The following is a 23,260-nucleotide window of genomic DNA, read 5'->3' on the forward strand; positions in this document are numbered from 1 at the left end:
TAGTTTTTTCAGTTAACTATTAACCAAGACACTAGTCTCATTAACCAAAGTAACTAGTTTCTACAATTGCTCATTAATCAGAGTAGCAGTTCCATTTACCAAGATTACTTGTTTCTTTAACAATTAACATTTATCAAATAGATTATAATACATTGAAGGAAAAATTGCTATCACAATTAATTAATACATTAGTTTTAAAGTCTCGAGTACCTACTTGATGACGGAGCATGTAAAATGATATCTTGCTACTAAATAGGTTTTGAGTATCTTCTTTACCAACAAAGACAATATCATTTACTATTAAATCCTCAATTTATTTTGAAATTTGACCCGATAGATAATTATTTTATTCTTTACTTAAATTATTTAATACGATTCCATATCACTTAAACTAATTATTATTAGCCATTTAACCCATATAAACAATTTCAGTCTTATAATTTTTAATATTTAAATCTTACATTAAGAGCATATCTAAATAATTTTTTTGAAGTTAGCTACTTCTAGCCGACTTAACTTAATTTAATCGCTAAAACACGCTAATTAATATTTTAACCATATCCAAAGTCTAAGTATTTAGGCTCTTTTCTAGGTAATTTGGATAAAAATTGGTTTTTAGATTAAAACAATATAGATCTTGTTTTTTCACCATCACAACGAGTCGTTTGACATTTTAAAAAATAGGGTTTGCATACGAGCCCTTCCTCAATGGGCCAAGCACTAACTTGGCTTGCCAAACCCACTGACGCCTAGCTGTTTTGTTTTTAAAATTTTTTCATTTAAAAAAACCAAGCTGTTTTTTATATGTTCTTAAATAATTTTTTAATTTATATTTAAATTAATACCCCTTCTCTCTATTTTTTATTTTTTATTTAGTGTTTTTTAAATAGTAATTTTTTGTAATTATTTTATATGTATTTAATTTTAAAGATATTATTCTAATTTATCTTTAATTTTTTTGTGTTTTCTATAATTGAACTTTATTTAACAAAAATATTTTTTTTATTAATATTTCTAATAAGCATAACTTTTTGTGAGATATTTTTTTACATTTCATATGCATGTCAATTTTTATTATTTTTTGATCAAATAAAAAATAATTTTAATTAATAAAATCATTGATCACAATATGATAAATGAAACGTTTTACGATTGATCTATATATATTTTCTGATTTTTTAAAATATATATTTAATTATTATTAATAAATTTTATTTAATTATTTAATTAAATATATATATAAAATTTTTAATTTGTACTTGATATTTTTTAATGTAAAAAATATGGGGAAAAAAAACTTCATGTTTAATTTTTTTTATTAAAAAAACAAATATATCCGGCCTGCGGTCAATTAGCCAGAATGCTCCAAACAGCAGAAAACCCGCCGACTTTAACACTTTCACTCGCCATAAAAAAAACAAAACGAACCCCTCAATTTCCCCTGTACTGTCTCGTCTCCGGCGAAATTCTCAGGTGAGTATCCTTAAAACCCTTTGAAATCAAATGGGTATGCAATAAATTCATGCAGCACGTACTGTTTAAACTTTTAATAGATTGGGGTTTATTGGTTGTTGCCTATGGATAGACAGATAGATGGGTTGATATTTATCTAGATAAATTGGAAGATTTTGAATATAGTTTTAGCACACAAGGAGGTTGACTTATTTATTTATTTATTTCGACTCAGTTTTAATCCAAGCAAATCATAAGATTTCTTCTTCCAAATGCAATTTGACTTAGGTCATTGATTCAAAACAATAGATTTTAATCAGGTAATATTTTTTTTAATTTCAAATTGGTATGCAGTAAAATCAATCAATTAGTCTTCGTTGGTTATTGGTTTTGGAAATTAATTGGCATAATCGGAACAACAAAGCATGGATTTTAACAATTATTTTCTTCGTAGTCTCATTTAATGGATCCTAATTAGTAATTCTAATGTTTTTTTCATTTATCAGGGTTGGTGAGATAGAATGGAATCAAGGACTAGAAAGAGGTCATCGCTGAACAACAATGAAGACAGGATCAGCACGCTACCAAATGTACTTCTCCATCACATTTTATCTTTTTTGGACGCAGTGCAGGTTGTTCAAACCTGTGTTTTGTCCAAAAGATGGATGAATGTGTGGAAATCTCATCCCTATCTTGACTTCAATTTTGAGACTTTTTCATCCTTAATAAGTTCATATTATTATGACGATGACATGAACAATTTCACTGATTTTATCAGTCATGTTTTAGTACGTCGTAATAACGTCAAGGCTTTTAAGCTTTCCTTAGATACACGTCGTGATTGTCAGTATAGTGTGGTAGAATCTCTGATATATTATGCAGTTAAACATCACGTGGAAGAGATATCTATAAATACTGCTCATTGGGATGTCCCAATTGTGTTGCCTCGTTGTTTCTTTGACTGTGAATCATTGAGAAGCCTGAAATTGAAAGTAGACGGTGGCCTAGCTTTGCCAAAATCATTGGGGTTGCAGTCTCTGAAGACATTGCATCTTGGTGGGGCTCAGAATTTTGATGGGAAGATTTTCTCAAGTTGCCCGAATCTTGAAAATCTGACAATTGAAGATATATGCTTAAACGTGATTGAAAACTTCAATATTCATGCTCTTAGTCTGAAAAGCTTGGAAATTTTGAATTGGAGATATAATAGAATTAAGCAGGGGTGCAAAGTTATGTTAGTTGCTCCTAAGCTTACCAGTTTCAAGTTTGATGGGAACACTCCTCTATTTTGGTCTGAAGTGAATCTTACCTCTTTGGATGATGTAAATGTAGTCTTGCAGAGATACTATCACAATCATTACTATCCATTCTATGTAGTTGAAGATGAATACATTTCAGAAGAAGAAGAAACCGAGCAGGGGCTTGGTCTCAATCTCATCAAGATGCTTCATCAGTTCTGCAGTGCAAAATCTTTGACATTATCCATGAATATCATTGAGGTGCATATTTTAAAACATTCTACAATTTAAGAGATTGTTTTGTTAAAGCTTGTGGTACAAGGCTGTGAAGTTCAGATGGCATGTCATCATTAGAGATATTGCGAATTTTGCCATTTTTGTCTCTTTAAAGATTTGTGCAGGAGGTTGTATTCTTAATTTGCATGGCTATCTTTAAGAAAATGATTTTCTTAGTGTGCATTCATTTGGACGCGTCTTGTTAACCTTTCATAAAGTTCCTAGCACATTAACTACTACTTCATTCCCTAGAGTGCTGCTAATTTAGTTGACAAATGCCTCCTTTTATGTTTTACATTGAAGAGTTGAAAGATATTCTCTTAACTGCATGAAAGAATTTTAGGATTTCGTGTGTGGTCGCTTGCTTGTGCATTAGCCCAAGTGCGTTTGATATGGACTCTTTAGGATTTGGAATCATATTCCTGCAACTCTGTAATATTAACTATTAGGCAGTGTTGAATTCTACAGGTGATGGCATAAGCTTTTTGACATTAAATTTTTACTTTTTTTAATGCTATGAGTTTACTTTGTATTTTGGCAATGGTGCTGCTACTGATTGACCCTCAAAGTGTAATGTTGAAATGTGACGTATCCTTGAATAATTGAATTTTACATTCCATGCATCTTAAATGCGTTCTTATCCTCATAGACACTCTCCTTCTTTATCATGGCATGCTGGGCATAGATACAATAAATTTGAGCATACATCTTTTACAGTTATTTTTTCCATACAAGCTTACCACTGATTGGTTGGCTTGCAAGGCTTTGAATATTTGATAAAACTGGATTTTCTTGAGCTGCAATTTTTTATTCAAGTATGGTTGAGGGTCATTAACAGATTATTAATTTTCTCATGTATAGCTTTCAAGTAGTGTTACAAGTTAAAAGGATTTGTTTGTTCTTGTTTATGCATATTTTACCCATGACTAAATAATAATAATAATATAATAATAATTTTTTATTTTTTGTTAGCGGTACCTAAAAGAATTTCATTTGATGAAATATCAAATCCTTTATATTCATGTTCTGCTGCTGACTTTTGTGTGAAAACAAGTCTGTTTATCATTAATAACTAACAGACTGACGTAGTTAACATGTAAAGACAACTGTTTTCTTCAGCCATACCCAACTAATGTTTATCATTTGTTGCTCACTGAATAACTAAAATGTTAATTATTTTATATATTTATTTTGCAAGGGTTTGTTTCTTGAACATCCTTTAGTCTGGTTTCATTTTATATGAAATTTTCATGTTTCCAGGTTCTCTCAAAGGTTCCGGCTGCTCTAAATAAACATCCTTCTCCGTTTTCTAATTTGAAGTATCTGAAGTTGAAAACTGACCACAAGGATGTCACTCTACCTGCCCATGTCTTGAATTACTTTCTTAGAAGCTCTTCTTTGCTGAAAGTATGCTTCTAATATCTCCCAAGGTAATCGAACATCTCCTTCTACATTCAAAGTTACTGTTGATGCCACATAAATAATAACTGCTTCAGTCTCACTCTAACATGCCTTGTAATTTCGTGGGCACAAAGCTGTGAAGCTATATGAAGGCAGTTCTTTCCATTACCATACGCATGTGAATGTCTTTCAAGTGCTTAGGTACTCCTTTGACACCTGTATTCTACATTCTAATCGATTGTGGCTTGATCCTTGTAGCATACTGCAATACAATATACGATGTTCTTTTTCCCGCAAACATTGCTTGGTTAATCCAATATATTGAGCAGCTCTGATTGAAATCAGCAGTTTGCATGAAACTTGCCGAGAAAGAACCCTGCATACGATGTGTTAGCAAAATTTGCCCAGAAGGTAAAAAGGAAATTGTTGGGTGATCTGTCGTTCTTGCATGTCGAATTTGCAAATATTTATTTACCTGTTGATTAAATAGGAGCGGCAGTTGTTCACTGCCAAAGGCTAAAATTGATTGATAACAGTTAAATTAACAAAGAGTTATTATTGATTAGGAGTTCAGATTTATCCATAGACTGGTAAAAAAAATCATTATTATGACAGGCTAGTTACAAGGCCATGAAGAATTTAACAACTAATTACCAACTCAAGGACTAATTGAGCAGGCTTAATTAGATTTACCGCGTTATGGTTTTTCATCTTTTAACTCCATTAAGCATCAAACAATTGCACATGGACAGACTTGATGTGCTCTCCATCTTATACCTCTGTTGCCATTCCGAACATCAGGCGTTACTACTCCTACGTAATAACACTTACATATCTTTTTAGGAATTGATGTAGTCAGGTGCTCACACCATTGTGGCCCCAAACTCTAGGTAGCCACCAATGGCTTCTCTTGAAGGATCTCCCTATCATCGAATGAACATGTCTAATTCTAATTTTAGAGTCATCTAATTAGAGATGAAAAACACAACAAACATTAATCACGACAATAATAATGGTGTGGTAGATCATGATTAATGAACTAAATCAGATTTAAAATAAGTTAATACAAAATTGATCTCTCATATGAAAACTTGAGGAGCAAGTACCAAGATATCTTCCAAGAGCAAATGCTTTGATGGGACTGTACGGAGGTTGCCAACCGTAACTTCGGTGTCATATGTTAGTTTTACAAACATTGCTGCAAGCCCAACATTATTAGAGTATGATCACACACTATGTAGGTTTACATACCGTCTCAAATTGATCATATGACTCGACAACCTTATAGTACACAACCTTACTTGTTCCTAGGCAATATACAATGCTCCACAAGTTACTTTACAACATGGTAATGTAAAACCTCTTCTACCTCAAGGACTTTATCAAACACAAGTAATGTTGTAAATAGATAGGGTTAAGCTAGCTTAATACCTAAGTAGTTCTTTGAATAAGACAGACAATCAATAAGAAAACACTTGTTAAATTCATTGATCAATGTTGGGATGGTGCACAAATCCCTTAATGAAGTTATTATTGTTTGGCTCATTACAAATCCAAATAGCCTTTCATTGATTCTTTATGCTATCGACAAACTCAATCAATAGTTTGAAAAAAATAAAGACTCGTTTTCATGAGCACTTCTATAAAACAAAGGTAGAGTTGTCATTGATTCAGGATTCTAAAACCAAATGCATAATAGTTATAATAAAGCAAGAGTGCATTAAATTCATTATGGAGTGGATGTAGTGGAGTATTACAACGAGGTTTATGGGAACCAAGAACTTGGATATCTACATCCCAACAAATGATCTTGTTCGATATTAAAAGATGTCTGAGAAATGAGAAGAAAAAAAAAGCCATTGAGGGGAATATACCCAAGTGGCTATTTCAATGAAGTTGAAATCGTACATCCAATTATTTACTTAAACTCTAATGAAAAGTTCGATGAAAAACATTATTAACATTGAGTATCTTGGTATTATTCTTGTAAGAATTAAACATTCCCTTATAACAACTTTCTTTTTGAAATTAATTTTGATAGAAGAAATTAAATAAAACATATGAAATTTTAACCAACATCATCGGTAAAAATTAAATGGATATTGTTATGGTTAAAGTCAAATGTTCAATGCACCAAATCAACATGTTGGCTTGTTTTTAATCAATTTTAATTTCAACACTTAAATTATTAGAAATTATGTGAATTTGGAAAGTTGTAGGGAACTAGTTCTCAATCTACTGTGCATACACACATAATTTCACAGGTAGTCATTAAACATTCTATCATTGAGTTTGTGCTCGATTTTTAGAAAAATTATTTGAATTTCTCACTTTTTAAAGAATTCAAAGTAAAGGGACTGCAACTAAATTTTTTGAAAAAATACAACCCTTTTTATACCAATAAGGAAGAAAAGGAAAAATCAGTCATGACAACCAAGGAAATGAGAGAGGGAAAAAAAGAAAAGAAGAATGGAATCAATGGATTGTCAGAATCACATTAGAGCTCCATCACTATCATGTGCTGTCGCACAATGAATTCCTTGCCAAGATGATCCAATGATACTAAGAAAGGTCATTGTCATATCTTGGAGGAGGCTATACACACCTTCTTAATATAGTAGCCTTTCTCACACGCTAGCGATTGTAACACACAAAACACCTTTTAACATCTTTCGTCTTTGATTCTCTCATAACTTTTTAATTTAGTCACAATTTTCATCTCTCTCAAGCTTAATAAAGGCCTAAATAGGAGAGAAGAAAGGAAGGGAAAGGAAATAGATAAATGGCCCAAATTGAGTAAGCTTATTATAGTTGTGTCCATGACACGAGTTTCTAATTTGACAGGTTAGTCTAGGTTGACCTAAGTTATGAATTTGACATGTTAACATGAGTGGACCTAATAAGTCACCGTCTCAATTTCTTTTTAAAAGATATCATCTTGAAATATTTTTTAAAGTCAAATCATGTTCTTAAACCTTTGGAATCGCCAAATCAAGTAGGTCACGTTGAGCCAACTTCTATATAACTTAATTTGAAGCCCAAGTAAGGAAATGGATCAGGTTGGGAGCTTATAATATTGACACATTGGGCCAGCTTTAGTGACATTTTTGAAGAGCTCACAATGAATTGGACATTCTTTCATATATTAAAAAAAATCACTTATCTTTTTTAATAAAATAAAAATAGTTTGAATAACATTATCTTAAAATATTTATTCACATAAGGTTTTCACTAGGTATATTGCTTAAGTTTTTCCCTCCTCCTATGACTATAATTTTGAGTTGTCAAAATGTTTTAAAAATAATTATCTTTCGACAAAATTCTCTAGTATTGGCAAGCCCTTCTGCCTTGCATCCTAATCTATTAAAATCTTGGATATCTTGTCATAATAGTCAATGAGTTATAGGTCAACTGATATTGATATCATCCTTATTTATTAGAGTGTTAGAGTATTGTGTTTGAACCTCTTCTTTGTCACATACAATAATTTGTATAATCCTTCTTTATAATTCAAGGAGATTGATATATTACGTTGCTATCTTTATTTTTTTAATAAGTTAATTTTAAAATGTCATGATGAAGATATAAATTTACCAAAATTGATGAGGCTTTGGTCTTAGAAAAGGTTCGAACTTTAAAGAGTGTTTAAGCATTGATTGTAACAACAACTTTAAACTTGATATAGACAAGTTGGATGTTTAATCAATCATACACTTGATTCTAAGATCTTGAAAATTTTAATTCTAATTCACATTATGAGTTCAAAAACCAATCAGGTTTAAAGATGCAATGGATTAACATTAGTTTAAAGATTATACAATACTTTATAATAAATGATTGGATTTATACACAACTAATACATGACAAATGAACAATATGACAACATAACTAGTCAAATATTTTATTTAAGAAAAAACCCTAACTAAACCATTTTTTTTTAATTATGTCAATTATGAACTGAATTAAACTGAATTGAAAACCAATTCAAATCAAATTGCCTTAGGTAGGTTCATTTTTTATTTATTAACAGGTAACTAATAGGTCTTTTAATTAGGATTGTTTTGTTTTGTTTTGTTTTTTTATATATACCTAGGCTTTTAATGCTTATTTACAATAATTATATATTGAATTGGGATTAAGAAATTTTCATAATAAGCTTGGTTTTTTTGTAGGCTTTTATTAACAACTAAATGGTTTATTGTAATAGACTTTTACTCCCCACTTATTGGGTATTTGTAAAGCCATAAAAGAGACTTTTGCATGATATAGACTATTTAACTTAAAGGTGACGGGGGAAAATTTCTTTAACAAAACAGGCTATCTAGCTAGCAAGTCTAAATCTAAAAGGTTAGGCTAGTGCGTTTAGAGCATGTTTAAAATTATGATTGTGATTATGATTCAAAGTATTTTTTGTTTAAAAATACATTAAAATAATATAAAAAAATATAATTTTTAACAAAATAAAAAATTAAATTTTTTAAAAACGCGAGTTGAACCGTGTTTCTAAACAATATGTTAGTCTAAAAGCAAAAGGTTTAGGTGCTTTTGGGTATGGAAGTTAGGGATACATGCCTTTTATATATATATATATTGATAACATATTTTCCACCCAATTTGTTTTAAAATAAATAATAACATGTCATTCACTTTAGATAATAAATTCAATTTTCAACCTTTTTTCACAAAGTCCTTTTAACAATGGAAACAAAAAAAGGTTGTATTTCTTTAAACTTAGTTCTATCATTTGTTTTTAACTACAAATTAAAATTTTATTTCATAAAATAAATATTTAATTTAACGTCAATAATTCTTAGAGACTTCATAAACATATCTCAACACATAAAACAATATCAATAATTCAATAAAATTCAAAATGATAGTGTAGAAGGGAAAAATTTGTCCATAATGAATTTTTGACGTTGAAAACAATGTAGCATAATAAAAACTTGCATTATGTTTTAACTGTATTTTTAATTGTAATTTGTAATGTTCTTTTATAATTTGTTTTTGTCTAAAAGAGAAGTTTTAATGCTGATTATTTCTTACATTCCAATATTAATGCTGTTTTCATTGTGCTCACATATATATAAACAAATTCAAACATTCCAATATTAATGTTAATTAGCCACATTAGCCAAAAATAAAAATAATAAAAATCCTAGAATGTATATCTCATTTGCTAATTGGTATCATCGAGCTTCCTAGGTAATAATGGAAAATGCAAGGAAAGCACAAAAAGAATTATTTTTTGTCAATTACTTTTGATTGCAGGACAACATTGAAGGGAATGTGATGGTTTTGAGGTAACATTGCTTAATTTCTTTTTATTTAATGTTGGTGTCCGGGTCAGCTTGCGCGCATCTCAACTAATTCTACGAGTCCTAAAGTTAATGACCATGTAAGCCTCTTTAGTTACCATCATATTAACAATTATAAAGTTCGAACCTGAAATTATAAAAAAAATAAATATTTTAGTTCTAAACTTTTACCACTGAATACTATAAGGTTAACATTGATTAATTTTGAATCTGAAAAATTAATTGAAAATATTATTTACCGGAGAGGGATGCATTTGTAGTTATCCATTAACTTTCTACTTCCCGTCCCTAATCCTTTATACATGCTCCAAACAGTGAGTGAAAAGCCGCCGAATTTAACACTCCCTCCCCACAAAAAAAATTCTACGAATCCCTCAAATTCCCATCTACTGTCGCGTCTCCGGTGAAATTCTCAGGTGGGTATCCTTAAAACCCTTTAAATTCAAATTAGTATGCAATAAATTCATGCAGCACGGGCTGTTTAAGCCTTTAATAGATAGGGGTTTATTGGTTGTTGCCTATGGTTGATTGTTATCTACATAAATTGGAAGATTTTTAGTTTAGTTTTAACACACAAAGAAGTTTACTTCTTCTTTTTTTCCCCTTTTAATCCAAGCAAGTCATAAGATTTTGTCTTCCAAATGCAATTTGACTTGGGTCATTGATTCAAAACAATAGATTTTAATCAGGTAATATTTTTTATTTCAAATTGGTATGCAGTAAAATCAATCAATTAGTCTTCGTTGGTTATTGGTTTTGGAAATTAATTGGCTTAATCGGAACAACAAAGCATGGATTTTAACAATTATTTTCTTCGTAGTCTCATTTATTGGATCGTAATAAGTAATTCTAGTGTTTTTTCATTCATCAGGGTTGGTGAGATAGAATGGAATCAAGGACTAGGAAGAGGTCATCGCTGAACAACAATGAAGACAGGATCAGCACGCTACCAAATGTACTTCTCCATCGCATTTTATCTTTTGTGGACGCAGTACAAGTTGTTCAAACCTGTGTTTTGTCCAAAAGATGGATGAATGTGTGGAAATCTCATCCCTATCTCGACTTCAATTTTGAGACATTTTCATCCTTAATAAATTCAGATTATTATGAGGATGAGATGGTCAATTTCACTGATTTTATCAATCAAGTTTTAGTACGTCGCAATAACTTTAAGGCTATTAAGATTTCCTTGGATTTATGTGGTCATACTCGGTACAGTTTGGTAGAATCTTTGATATATTATGCAGTTAAACATCATGCGGAAGAGATATGTATAGATACTGCTTGTCGCGATGTGCCAATTGTGTTGCCTCGTTGTTTCTTTAACTGTGAATCATTGAGAAGCCTAAAATTGAGAATTGATGGTGGCATAGCTTTGCCAAAATCATTGGGGTTGCCGTCTTTGAAGACATTGCATCTTGGAGGGGCCCAGAATTTTGATGGGAAGATTTTCTCAAGTTGCCCGAATCTTGAAAATCTGACAATTGAAGATATATGCTTAAACACGATTGAAAATTTCAATATTCATGCTCTTAATCTGAAAAGCTTGGAAATTTTGAATTGGAGATATAGTAGAATTATGCGTGGATGCAAGGTTATGTTATTTGCTCCAAAGCTTACCAGTTTCAAGTTTGATGGGAACACTCCTTTATTTTGGTCTGAAGTGAATCTTACCTCCTTAGATGATGTAAATGTAGTCTTGCAGAGATACTATTACAGACATGACTATCAATTCTATGTAGATGAAGATGAATACATTTCAGGTGAAGATGAAACCAAGCAGGGGTTTTGTCTGGATCTTCTCAAGATGCTTCATCAGTTCTGCAGTGCAAAATCTTTGACACTATCCATGAATATCATCGAGGTGCGTATTTTAAAAAAATTTACAATTTAAGAGATTGACCTGCTAAAGTTTGTGGTACAAGGCTGTGAAGTTCAGATGGCAAGTCATCATTAGAAATATCATGAATTTTGTCATGTTTGTGGTTCTAAAGATTTATGCAGAAGGTTGTATTCTTAATTTGCATGGCTATCTTTAAGAAGATGATTTTCTTAGTGTGCATTTGTTTAAATGTGTCTTGTTGACCTCTCATAAAGTTCCTAGCACGCTAACAACTACTTCATTCCCTAGAGTGCCACTAATTTAGCTGACAAATGCCTCCTTTTATGTTTTACATTGAAGAGTTGAAAGATATTCTCTTTAATGCATGAAATAATTTTAGGATTTCATATGATCCCTTGCTTGTGTGTTAGCCCATGTGCGTTTGATAAGGACTCTTTAGGATTTGTGTCATATTCTTGCAATTCTGTAATCTTACCTACTAGGCAGTGTTCAATTCTGCAAGTGATGACATAAGCTTTGTGAACTTTTTTAATGGTATGAGTTTGCTTTGTAATTAGGCAATGGTGCTGCTACTGATTGACCCTCAAAGTATAATGTTGAAATGTGACGTGTCCTTGAATAATTGAATTTTACATTCAATGCATCTTACATTCTTAACCTCAAAGGCTCCCTCCTTCTTCATGATGGAATGCTGGGCATAGATACAATAATCTGAGCATGCATCATTTAGAGTTATTTTTCCTTACAAGTTTACCACAAGATTGATTGGCTTGCACAGCTTTGAATATTTGATAAAACTGGATCTTTGTGCTGCAATTTTTGGTTAAGTATTGTCGAGGGTCACTAACAAATTGTTAATTTTCTCATGTCTCTTTCAACTAGTGTTACAAGTTAAAAGGATATGTTTGTTCTTGTTCATACGTATTTTACCCACCACTAAATTATTATTAATATTATTTTATTTTTTTTGTTAGCGATACCTAAAAGAATTTCCACAGTAGTTTCATTTGGTGAAATATCAAATCCTTCATATTCTTGTTCTGCTACTGATCTTTGTGTGATAACAAGTCTGTTTATCATTAATAACTAACGGACTGACGAAACTGTTTTCTTCATCCATACCCAACTAATTTTTAACTGGTTATCATGATCATCTATGGACATCAGGTTTCATGATGAGATTGTTTGTCAAAAACCTTGGATTTGTTGCTCACTGAATCACTAAAATGTTAATTTCCTTGTTTTTCGCAAAGGTTTCTTTCTTAGTTGAACATCCTTTAATCTGGTTTTATTCTACATGAATTTTTCATGTTTCCAGGTTCTCTCCAAGGTTCCGGCTGCTCTAAATAAACATCCTTCTCCATTTTCCAATTTGAAGTATCTGAAGTTGAAAACCGACCACAAGGATGTCACTCTACCTGCCCATGTCTTGAATTACTTTCTTAGTAGCTCTTCTTTGCTGAAAGTATGCTTCTAATATTTTCCAAGGTAACCGAACAGCTCCTTCTACATTCGAAGTTACTGTTGATGCCTCTTAAACAATAACTGCTTCTGTTTCACACTAACATGCCTTGTAATTTCTTAGGGCACAAACCCACAAAGCTCTGAAGCTATTTGAAGGCAATTCTTTCCATTACCATACGCATGTGAATGTCTTTCAAGTGCTTAGGCACTCCTTTGAGGCTTGTAATCTTCATGCGAATCGTGGCTTGATCCTTGTAGCCTACAGCAATACCATATACGGTGTTCTTTTTCCTGCAAACATTGCATGGTTAATCTCATATATGAGTAGCTCTGATTGAACTGAGCAAGTTTCAGGACTGAAACTTGCTCAGAAAGAATCATGCATACAATGCCAGTTAATGCAAAATTTGCCTAAAAGATAAAAATGGAAATTGTCGGGGTATGCGATGATGCCCTTCTTGTGAATTGAATTTGTGACATTTGTTTTTTAAATCCACATTAAGAAAGCTAAATGATACGAGAATTTCACGTAACTATAGACATGGATTACTATGGATGATTATAATAGTGAAATTATCTTTTTACCTCTTAATAACTTAAATTTAAGCCTTGATTTAGGGGTATTTGGGTCTTTTAGCTGGCTTAGTTGTCATTAGAAGATAGATTGCTCGGGGTGTTTGTGTGTTTTTTTTTTTTTTTTTAATTTTTTAACATAGATAAAATAATTTTTTATATTTATGCTATGTTTGTTTTCCGGAAATTGGTTTCCGGGAAATCATTTTTCAAACTTTCCTGTGTTTGTTTGTCATTAGGAAAGTTGGCCAACGGAAAACACTTTCCGGTCAACGGAAAACACTTTCCAGTCAAAGAAAAATTTGGCTTGGTTTCCAGGAAAGTGTTTTCCTTTTATTTTGGGCGGAAAACACTTTCCGGAAGTTGTGAAAAATTTAGAGATGTCATATTATTTGCTGATTATATCAAATTTGGTCCTCAAACTTTTGATTGCTATATATATTTTGTTTTTAATATTTATTTTTCAATTTCATCCCTTAGAATTTAATTTTTATATTAATTTTGATTCTTATTTTTATAATTGTTATTTGCTTTTCCCTTATCATTTTTAATTGAAATTTTTTATCTATCAAATTTGGTCATCATTCTTTTGATTGTTACTTATTTTATTTGAAATAATTTATGAAATGTTAATTATTATTATTTTAATTTCTTCATCTTTTAATTTTTTTATTTTTTAGATTTGATCTCTATTATGTTGATTATTATTTATTTTATTTGAGATAATTTATGAAATTATATTTTTTTTCAATTTTATTCTCATTTAACTTTTTAATTTGTAAGATTTGTTCTTCATTATTTTAATAAACTTGAAAAAAAAATAAAACATTAATAAGTTATTTTCCAGCTCATTTTTCATGACATAACCAAACACTGGAAAGTGTTTTCCAACTTATTTTTCATTACACTACCAAACATCGGAAAATAATTTACTTTTTCGGAATTCACTTTCTAAAAAGAAACTACTTTCCAGCAAACAAATGGGGCTTTAGAGTCAATAAAATTTAGAAATATTGACCAAGGGTTTTCTTGGCTTTTTTTAATATTTATAATAGTAAAAATATTTCTTTATCTCTAAGATCAAAAAATAATGGGCTGGTGGATAAGGGTATTTTGGGTTTTTTTCAATTTTTATATACAAAAAAATAACGCTTTTAACCTCAAAAAAGACAAAAAAAAAAGCTTTGTTTTTTGGGGTATTTTGGTATTTTTACGTAGGTATTTTGTGTAATTAAGAGGACCATGTGGACGTTTTAGTATTTTTTTCGTTGTATTTTTTATTTTCTTAATTGAAAAGCTACTAGCGCGTGTTTCACATGTCTTAGTGAGTGGACGGTGCCCATGCCACTAAGGAGGCGCGTGAGACGCTTCATGGTGGTCAAATCTGGTTGTTTCCTGTTTAACTAGATGCGCAATTGTGCTCTCTTCTATATGATGCGGCGTGTGTAAACATATAATGGTTAGGTTGTTGCTGGTGATTGATTATTTGTGTTTTTTTTCTTTCTTTTCTATTTCATGATAGCTAAAATGCACAATTGTCATATCTTTGTTTGCCAGACCTTACCCTTTTACTCTTTAGTGACTTAAATTTAAGCCTTCATTTTAGGGGTATGTAGGTATTTTCTTCTCGCTTGGTGGTTATTAGAAGATTGTTTGGGGGTATATATATATTTTCTAATTTTAACACAATTAAAGCATTTTTTTTATCTCTAAAGTCAATAAAATTTAAAACTGTTGTCCAAGGGTTTTTTTTGGATAAAAAAGATAGGCTGTTGGACAAGAATATTTCAAGTTTTTTCAATTTTCATATATAATAAAATAACACTTTTAATCTTAAAAAAAATAAAAAAATAGCTTAGATTTTATAAAAACATAACGTGTATGCCATACCTAAACAACTTGCCAGATCCACATGCTTTGAGCCTCAGAATTAATACCAGAGATTCAGCAAGTTTTCCCAACCATACCAGGCCAAAGCGCCTAACTTCATCTTAAGGTGCCACAGAATTAATACTTGAGATTCAGCAAGTTTTAATGATTTGAATGCCATGACTAATTAACTCTGTTGCCATTACTTAGACACCAAAAAATAAACTGATCGGAAATTATTCTACACAATGGGTGCAAGGCACATTTAGAAACATTATTGGCTCTTAATTAATTTAATATTTTCTTAATGTTCCATCTCTGTCAGTGTAAGATCACTTACAAGTGCTTTCTGGCTTTTTTCTCTCTCTTTTCTTCAACCTCAACACATTAGATTCACCTTTACCTACCCTTCTTCATCGCATCCCACCTTTTCCATTCATTTAATCCCTACCACTGATGGTTGCCTTTTCATTTGCAGGGATTCTCCATCACTAGGATTGCACTTGCTTTTTGTGCGTGCAACAGCTTAATAACCTGTTCTCCAGCTACATTTACGAGCCTCTTTTGACTGCTACAGCAAGAATTTACTTGGCTCTCTTGCAATGCACCATTACTCTTTGCCATTGATGAGGCATCGTTCTGTTGTTTGTTTGCTGAATGCATTTCTTTTGTAATGCTTTTTGTTGTTGCTAAATTCAAGAATACAGGTGTTGCCTAGCTTTTTAAGAATGATCAATCAAATAATACATTCTCTCAAATTATATAAGCTTTTGTTCTTACAATTTCTTTGCATTGTGAACCCTTTCACACACTGATAGTTGCCCATATTCACCTAAATTTGCTTCATCTGCACAATTGTTTTTGCTTCGTTCAACGTTCTCTTAATCATAACTTCAGCTGGTTTTTCTAAATTTTATTAGCAATATTGATAGGCATGGTTTGCCGGACCAATCACTTGGGAATGACTTAGGTTCACATGAAACAGTTTAAATACAAAATTATTCTTGGGTCTCAACAGAAATAAGGTTGCAGGCAAGAAGTTGCCAGATCTTATCGACACTTGCCTTTAGGTTGGGGTCTTTATTTGTCTTTTTTTTTATAAAAAAAAATAAAATAACATGAAGCTTAAATACTTGCCCTCGTGGTTGATGGTGAATATATTAGATTTTACTGGAGCCGATATTTTTATGAGAACAAGTTTGTTCATTTATATTTAAAAACAAAAACAACATAGTTAAGATAAAATTATTTTTATTGATTTTACACCGCTTTGACATAATCTCTTAGATAACTTAAGTTTCAAATTCAATTGTGTTTGAGTTGAATCTGATCAATTTAACCTAACAGACTTAAACTTGACTTGGTTGTCTAGCTCAAAACATGATCTAACTCTTAAAAAATTGTCAAGTTGTTGTCATTTAATATATACCTAACCCGATCATGCTAAAATACAAAATAACAAACTATTCAAGGATAAAAAAATTTATGAAATAAAATAAAAAAATAATAATATATCATATTGACCTAGATCAATAATATGACCACGGTAAACCAACCTCGTTAGACTTTTTTTTTTTCACCTTCTTTTTTTCCTAGTAGAGCTTTCATTAGATTTAGAAAATAAAAAATTAAAGAATTATTAAATAATCAATTATGAAATTAAAAAAAAATCATGGTGTTTGTAACGTATGCACTAGCTTGTGAGGAAGCTCATCGCAGTAGAGAGGCATGTTTAACATCCCATGAGATCTAATGACTACCTTTCTAAGTATATCATCGAAATCATTTTCACAGGGGCTTTCTTAGAGGGCAGAGCATGAAGGTTAGTCATGTCCGACATGGTTCTGGTGACCACTCTTTTTTCTTTTTGTATTTTTTCTCCTCCCGTCGGTCTTAGCGCCAAATTCCTCTACTTCTTCCCTCCAAGTAATTGGTTTTTTTTTTTTTTTATATCAAATTAGATTCTTTATCTACAATTAATATCAAATGCATAAATAATGATTATTTTTTTACATGTTGTCTTTTGTACTACTAACCAAATTCATATATTCCATTATTAATGATGCCAACATTAAAGGGTAATGTTAATTAGGCAGAAATAAAAATAATCCTTAAGGGTATAATTCAACTAATCGGGTTTTAGATTTGTTCCTTAAAGATTATTAGTTCGATTTACTAGAGATTTATATGGTTGTTAACTTTAGAATCCATGAAATTAATCAAGATAGGCGCAAACTAGCTTGAAAACCCATGTTAATTAAAAAAAAAAAATAAATAACAAAAATACTAGAATGTATATCTCATTTGCTAATTGGTATTACTATGCTTCTTGGGTAAATAATGGAAAAAGCAAGGAAAGCGCTTAACGAATAAATTCTTGCCTAATAAAAAAGCAATTGCGGGAAAACATAGAAGGGAATGTGATTTTTTTTAAGGTAACATTGCCGTATTCTGAACTTTGAGAAATTGTTTGAAAATATAATTTATATCAGAGGGATGCATTTGTAGTTAGTTTCCCATGTCTACTACCCGTCCCTGATCCTTTATATACGCTCCAAACAGCGAGTGAAAAGCCGCCGACTTTAACACTTCCTCTCCAAAACAAACAAATACGAATCCCTCAAATTCCCCTCAACTGTCGCGTCTCCGGCGAAATTCTCAGGTGGGTATCCTTAAAACCCTTTGAATTCAAATGGGTATGCAATAAATTCATTCAGCACATACTGTTTAAGCCTGTAATAGATTGGGGTTTGTTGGTTGTTGCCTATGGATAGATAGATAGATGTGTTCATTGGTATCTACATAAACTGGAAGATTTTGAGTATAGTTTTAACACACAACGAAGTTTACTTTTTTTATTCCTTTTATTTCCACTCACTTTTAATCCAAGCAAAGCATAAGATTTTTTCTTCCAAAAACAATTTGACATAGGTCATTGATTCAAAACAATAGATTTTAATCAGGTTTTTTTAACCCCGTAATCTCATTTGAATTCATTATCTAGAAAAAAATGACAAATTATATTATAATCGAAATAATATATGTTAATTTTCTAATATAATAGTAATATTGATCCTAGAGTATTTTTTTTTAACGAAAAGATAGAAAAATACGAAGTTGTGTTTATGATATCCAAATTGTATACCCTTTTCTTTTCATTTTTTCTCATGAAACTTTTTATATTAAATTTTGTTTATAAGGTGAATCAAAATTCTTAAAGATATACTTTGGCATGAAATGCTGTATTATTATAAATAACGTTTTGGTACATATACTAATAATAAAATAGTCTCTGAAAATTAACAAATTCATTTTTAAGCCAATCAAGAGATTATATTGGCAGTATAATTATAGCTGGATAGTACAATTACAAGAAAATTTAGTGTGATGGTTAATTTGAAATATAGGATGCTGCACTGTAATTATAACTCTTTTTCAAATTTCAATGACTTCGTAACATTCCTTCCTTGTTTACTTTTTGTTGTGGAATTTGCAGTTCTCAATCAATAGGTATCTCCTTGTCTCTCCACATTAACAATGGAAATAATCATACTGGAACCAGATGGACAACCTCAAAACAACCAAGAACCAACAGGGGAACCAAGGACTAGGAAGAGGTCATCACTGAACAACAATGAAGACAGGATCAGCACGCTACCAAATGTACTTCTCCATCACATTTTATCTTTTGTGGACGCAGTGCAAGTTGTTCAAACCTGTGTTTTGTCCAAAAGATGGATGAATGTGTGGAAATCTCATCCCTATCTCGACTTCAATTTTGAGACATTTTCATCCTTAATCAATTCAGATTATTATGACGATGAGGTGAACAATTTCACTGACTTTATCTATCATGTTTTAGTACGTCGCCATAACCTTAAGGCTGTTAAGATTTCCTTAGATATACTTCGTGATACTCGATGTAGTTTGGTGGAATCGTTGATATATTATGCAGTTAAACATCATGTGGAAGAGATATCTGTAAATACTGCTCATTGGGATATGCCAATTGTGTTGCCTCGTTGTTTCTTTGACTGTGAATCATTGAGAAGCCTAAAATTGAAAGTTGACGGTGGCATAGCTTTGCCAAAATCTTTGGGGTTGCAGTCTCTGAAGACATTGCATCTTGGTGGGGCTCGGAATTTTGATGGGAAGATTTTCTCAACTTGCCCAAATCTTGAAAATCTGAAAATTGAAGATATATACTTAAACACGATTGAAAATTTCAATATTCATGCTCTTAATCTGAAAAGCTTGGAAATTTTGAATTGGAGATATGGTAGAATTATGCGTGGATGCAAGGTTATGTTATTTGCTCCTAAGCTTACCAGTTTCAAGTTTTATGGGAACACTCCTTTGTTTTGGTCTGACGTGAATCTTACCTCTTTGGATGATGTAAATGTAGTCTTGCAGAGATACCATCACAGTCATAACTATCCATTCTATGTAGTTGAAGATGAATACATTTCAGAAGAAGATGAAACCGAGCAGGGGCTTGGTCTCAATCTCATCAAGATGCTTCATCAGTTCTGCAGTGCAAAATCTTTGACATTATCCATGAATATCATTGAGGTGCATTTTTTAAAACATTCTACCATTTAAGAGATTTATTTGTTAAAGTTTGTGGTACAAGGCTGCAAGTTCATATGTCATGTAAACATTACAAATATTGTGAATCTTGCCATTTTTGTTGCTTTGAAGATGTATGCAGAAGGTTAAATTCTTAATTTGCATGACCATCTTTAAGAAAATGATTTTCTTTGTGTGCATTCATTTAGATTTGTCTTGCTGACCTTTCATAAAGTTCCTAGCACATTAACAACCACTTCATTCTCTAGAGTGCCACCAATTTAGTTGACAAATGCCTCCTTTTATGTTTTATATTGAAGAGGCGAAAGATATTCTCTTTACTGCATGAAAGAATTTTAGGATTTTGTGTGTGGTCACTCGCTTGTGCTTTAGCCCATGTGTGTTTGATAACAACTCTTTAGGATTTGCGTGTCGGGGGGTTGAAGTAGGGAGGGGTTTGGTTCATATTCTTGCAACTCTGTAATCTTAACTATTAGTGAGTGTTAAATTCTGCATGTGATGACATAAGCTTTTTTGACATTTAATTTGTACTTTTCTAATGCTATGAGTTTGCTCCGTAATTTGGTTGACCCTCCTCCAAGTGTAATGCTGAAATGTGACATATCCTTGAATAATTGAATTTTACATTCCATGCATCTTTTATAGCTATCTTTTCCTTTCAAGTTTACAGATACTGGCTTTGATTGATTGGCTTGCACTACTTTGATATTTGATAAAACTGGATTTTCTTATGGTGCAATTTTTGGTTTCAAGTATTGTGGAGTGTCACTAACAGATTATTAATTTTCTGTATGTATCACTTTCAAGTGGTGTTACAAGCTACTAAAAGAATATGTCTGTTCTCGCTGCACACATATTTTACCCATGACTAAATTATTATTTTTTGTTGGAGATACCTAAAAGAATTTCTACAGTAGTTTCATTTGGTGAAATATCAAATCCTCTATATTCTTGTTCTGCTGCTGACTTTCATGCGAGAACAAGTCTGTATATCATTAATAACTACCGGACAGACTTAGGGAACGTTTGGGAACGCGGCTGCGGCTGCGGCTGCGTTCTCAAAAATTTTGAAATTTTTTTTTTTTTTTTACTAAAATTTAATATGGTTTGTATGTTTTGGATCGTTTTGATTTGCTGATGTCAAAAATGATTTTTAAAAAATGAAAAAACATCATTGGCATGCATTTTGGCACGAAAAGTTATTTGAAAAGCACCCGCAACCACACTGCCAAACACGCTCTTAGTCAACATGTAAAGACAGCTTTTTCTTCAGCTATATCCAACTACTGTTTAACTGGTTATCATGATCATCTATCGACATCAGATTTCATGATGAGATTGTTATTTTATAACCTTGAATTTGTTGCTCACTGAATAACTAAAGTGCTAATTTCATTGTTTTTCTCTAAGGTTTCTTTCTTAGTTGAGCATCCTTTGATCTGGTTTCATTTTATATGAAATTTTTGTGTTTCCAGATTCTCTCCGAGGTTCCGGCTGCTCTAGATAAACATCCTTCGCCATTTTCTAATTTGAAGTATCTGAAGTTGAAAACCGACCACAAGGATGTCACTCTACCTGCCCATGTCTTGAATTACTTTCTTAGAAGCGCTTCTTTTCTGAAAGTAAGCTTCTAATATTTTCCAAGGTAATCGAACAGCTCCTTCTACATTAAAAGTTACTGTTGATGGTTCTTAAATAATATCTGCTTCACTTTCACTCTAACATGCCTTGTAATTTCTTAGGCACAAACCCACGAAGCTGTGAAGCTATTTGAAGGCAGTTTTTCAAGTGCATATGAATGTCTTTCAAGTGCCTAGGTACTCCTTTGGGGCTTGTAATCATCATTTTAATCGATCGTGGCTTGATCCTTATAGCATACAGCAATGCCATATAAGATGTTCCTTTTCCCGCTAACATTGCGTAGCTAATCCAATATATTGAGCAACTCTGATTGAACTCAGCTGTGTAGCTATGATTGAACTCAGAAGTTTGCCAGAAACTTGCTCAGAAAGAACCATGCATACGATGATATCATTTTTTTTTATTGTTGTTTTGCTGCATTCTTTTACATTTCAGTTTATTTATTTTTCTTTTACCATTTACTTTCTTTTTACTTGACATTTCCTAAAACAATGTATCTTTTAAAATAATATATCTTTCTTAAGCATAGAATATTAGACACTTACATTTCATTTGATTTATGAGGTTGTTATTTGATTCATTTCGGGATTACGTTCCTTTAAGCACAAAGAGATGCACATGGACAAACTCATTGTACTCTCAAGCATCTTATATCTTTGCTACCATTCCTAATATCTTTGCCTTCACAAGCTTGTAATGGACAAGACGATGCTATTACACTTTCAGCACAATATAACATGTATCCGTTTTTAGAGATTGATGGTATAGTTAGGTGGTCACAACCATCGTGACCAAACTCCAATCAACCATCAATGGCTCCTATTGAAGGATCATCATTCTATCAGAAAATGAATCCATCTAATGCTAATTTAAGAGTCATCCAATTGAAGATGAAAAACGCAACAAACACAACTTACCATGATAATATTATGGTAGTTATAGAATTATATAGGTCATGATCGATTAGCTATATCATATTTATAATGAATTGAGGCAAAATTGATCTTCCACGCAAAGAGAATAATGTGTTTGGTATTGTGGTAACTGTTGTGATTGTGGTTTGAAAAAAGTTGTTTTTATAAAAAGTGTTTTTAGTTGAGGTTGATTTGATATTTATATATGTTTGGTTAAAACTGTGGTTGAAATTGAGGTTGAACAAAAAGTAGTTTAATGTGTTTGGTTAATAATGCTTTTTAAATTGAGGTTATAAAATAAGTAAAAACTATATATATTAATATTGATGGTTTTAAATTTAAATATTGTAGAATTAATTACTACTATTACATCATGAAATAAATAATACTTTATATAAAATATTTTTTATTATTCCATTAAACTATCTATAATTCCATTACGTACAAAATTCATCCGATAAGAACTACAGTTTTCATAATTTTTTGAGTGTGTATTAAAATTAGATAAAATATTATCAGGTATAAAATTGATATTACAGTGCGAGTGAATTTAATTCACTTTATACTAGTTTTTCAGGAAAAAAAAATATTGTTCACATTACAGTGCGAGTGAATTTAATTCACTCTAAACTAGTTTTTTTAAAAAAAAATATTAAAAAAATTAATACACTGAAAAAAAAA

The 23,260-nt window shown here is 31.4% G+C and overlaps 3 protein-coding genes across 7 annotated transcripts; all 3 read left to right on the plus strand.

Annotated features, from left to right (window-relative positions):
- Nucleotides 1–1,329: 1,329 nt before the first annotated feature.
- Nucleotides 1,330–22,216, plus strand: LOC18103336 (F-box/LRR-repeat protein At3g26922). 4 transcript variants are annotated; one of them, XR_008056776.1, is made up of 4 exons: nucleotides 1,330–1,473; nucleotides 1,959–2,951; nucleotides 4,227–4,568; nucleotides 21,842–22,216. XR_008056776.1 is itself a non-coding variant. In XM_006377654.3 (4 exons), the coding sequence occupies exons 2-3, from the start codon at nucleotides 1,974–1,976 to the stop codon at nucleotides 4,383–4,385; spliced, it is 1,137 nt and encodes a 378-aa protein (XP_006377716.1). In that variant the 5' UTR covers nucleotides 1,330–1,473; nucleotides 1,959–1,973; the 3' UTR covers nucleotides 4,386–4,396; nucleotides 4,502–4,665. The 4 variants fall into 4 exon arrangements, 3 of the variants coding, with proteins under 3 accessions (XP_006377716.1, XP_024467320.1, XP_006377717.1); XM_006377654.3 differs by lacking the exon at nucleotides 21,842–22,216 and having other exon boundaries at nucleotides 4,227–4,396; nucleotides 4,502–4,665; XM_024611552.2 differs by lacking the exon at nucleotides 21,842–22,216 and having other exon boundaries at nucleotides 4,227–4,396; nucleotides 4,510–4,665.
- Nucleotides 9,942–13,333, plus strand: LOC18103337 (F-box/LRR-repeat protein At3g26922). The gene is made up of 4 exons (XM_006377656.3): nucleotides 9,942–10,101; nucleotides 10,557–11,549; nucleotides 12,847–13,016; nucleotides 13,114–13,333. Exons 2-3 carry the CDS (start codon nucleotides 10,572–10,574, stop codon nucleotides 13,003–13,005), a joined length of 1,137 nt encoding a protein of 378 aa, XP_006377718.1. The 5' UTR covers nucleotides 9,942–10,101; nucleotides 10,557–10,571; the 3' UTR covers nucleotides 13,006–13,016; nucleotides 13,114–13,333.
- LOC18103338 (F-box/LRR-repeat protein At3g26922) lies at nucleotides 17,840–22,216 on the plus strand. Of its 2 annotated transcripts, none has more exons than XM_052445220.1 (4): nucleotides 17,840–18,096; nucleotides 18,945–20,006; nucleotides 21,500–21,669; nucleotides 21,767–22,216. In XM_052445220.1, the coding sequence occupies exons 2-3, from the start codon at nucleotides 18,972–18,974 to the stop codon at nucleotides 21,656–21,658; spliced, it is 1,194 nt and encodes a 397-aa protein (XP_052301180.1). In that variant the 5' UTR covers nucleotides 17,840–18,096; nucleotides 18,945–18,971; the 3' UTR covers nucleotides 21,659–21,669; nucleotides 21,767–22,216. The 2 variants fall into 2 exon arrangements, with proteins under 2 accessions (XP_052301180.1, XP_024467485.1); XM_024611717.2 differs by having other exon boundaries at nucleotides 17,844–18,096; nucleotides 18,931–20,006.
- Nucleotides 22,217–23,260: the final 1,044 nt, after the last annotated feature.

The sequence above is a fragment of the Populus trichocarpa genome, chromosome 11 (assembly GCF_000002775.5).
Source record: "Populus trichocarpa isolate Nisqually-1 chromosome 11, P.trichocarpa_v4.1, whole genome shotgun sequence".
NCBI lineage: Eukaryota > Viridiplantae > Streptophyta > Magnoliopsida > Malpighiales > Salicaceae > Populus > Populus trichocarpa.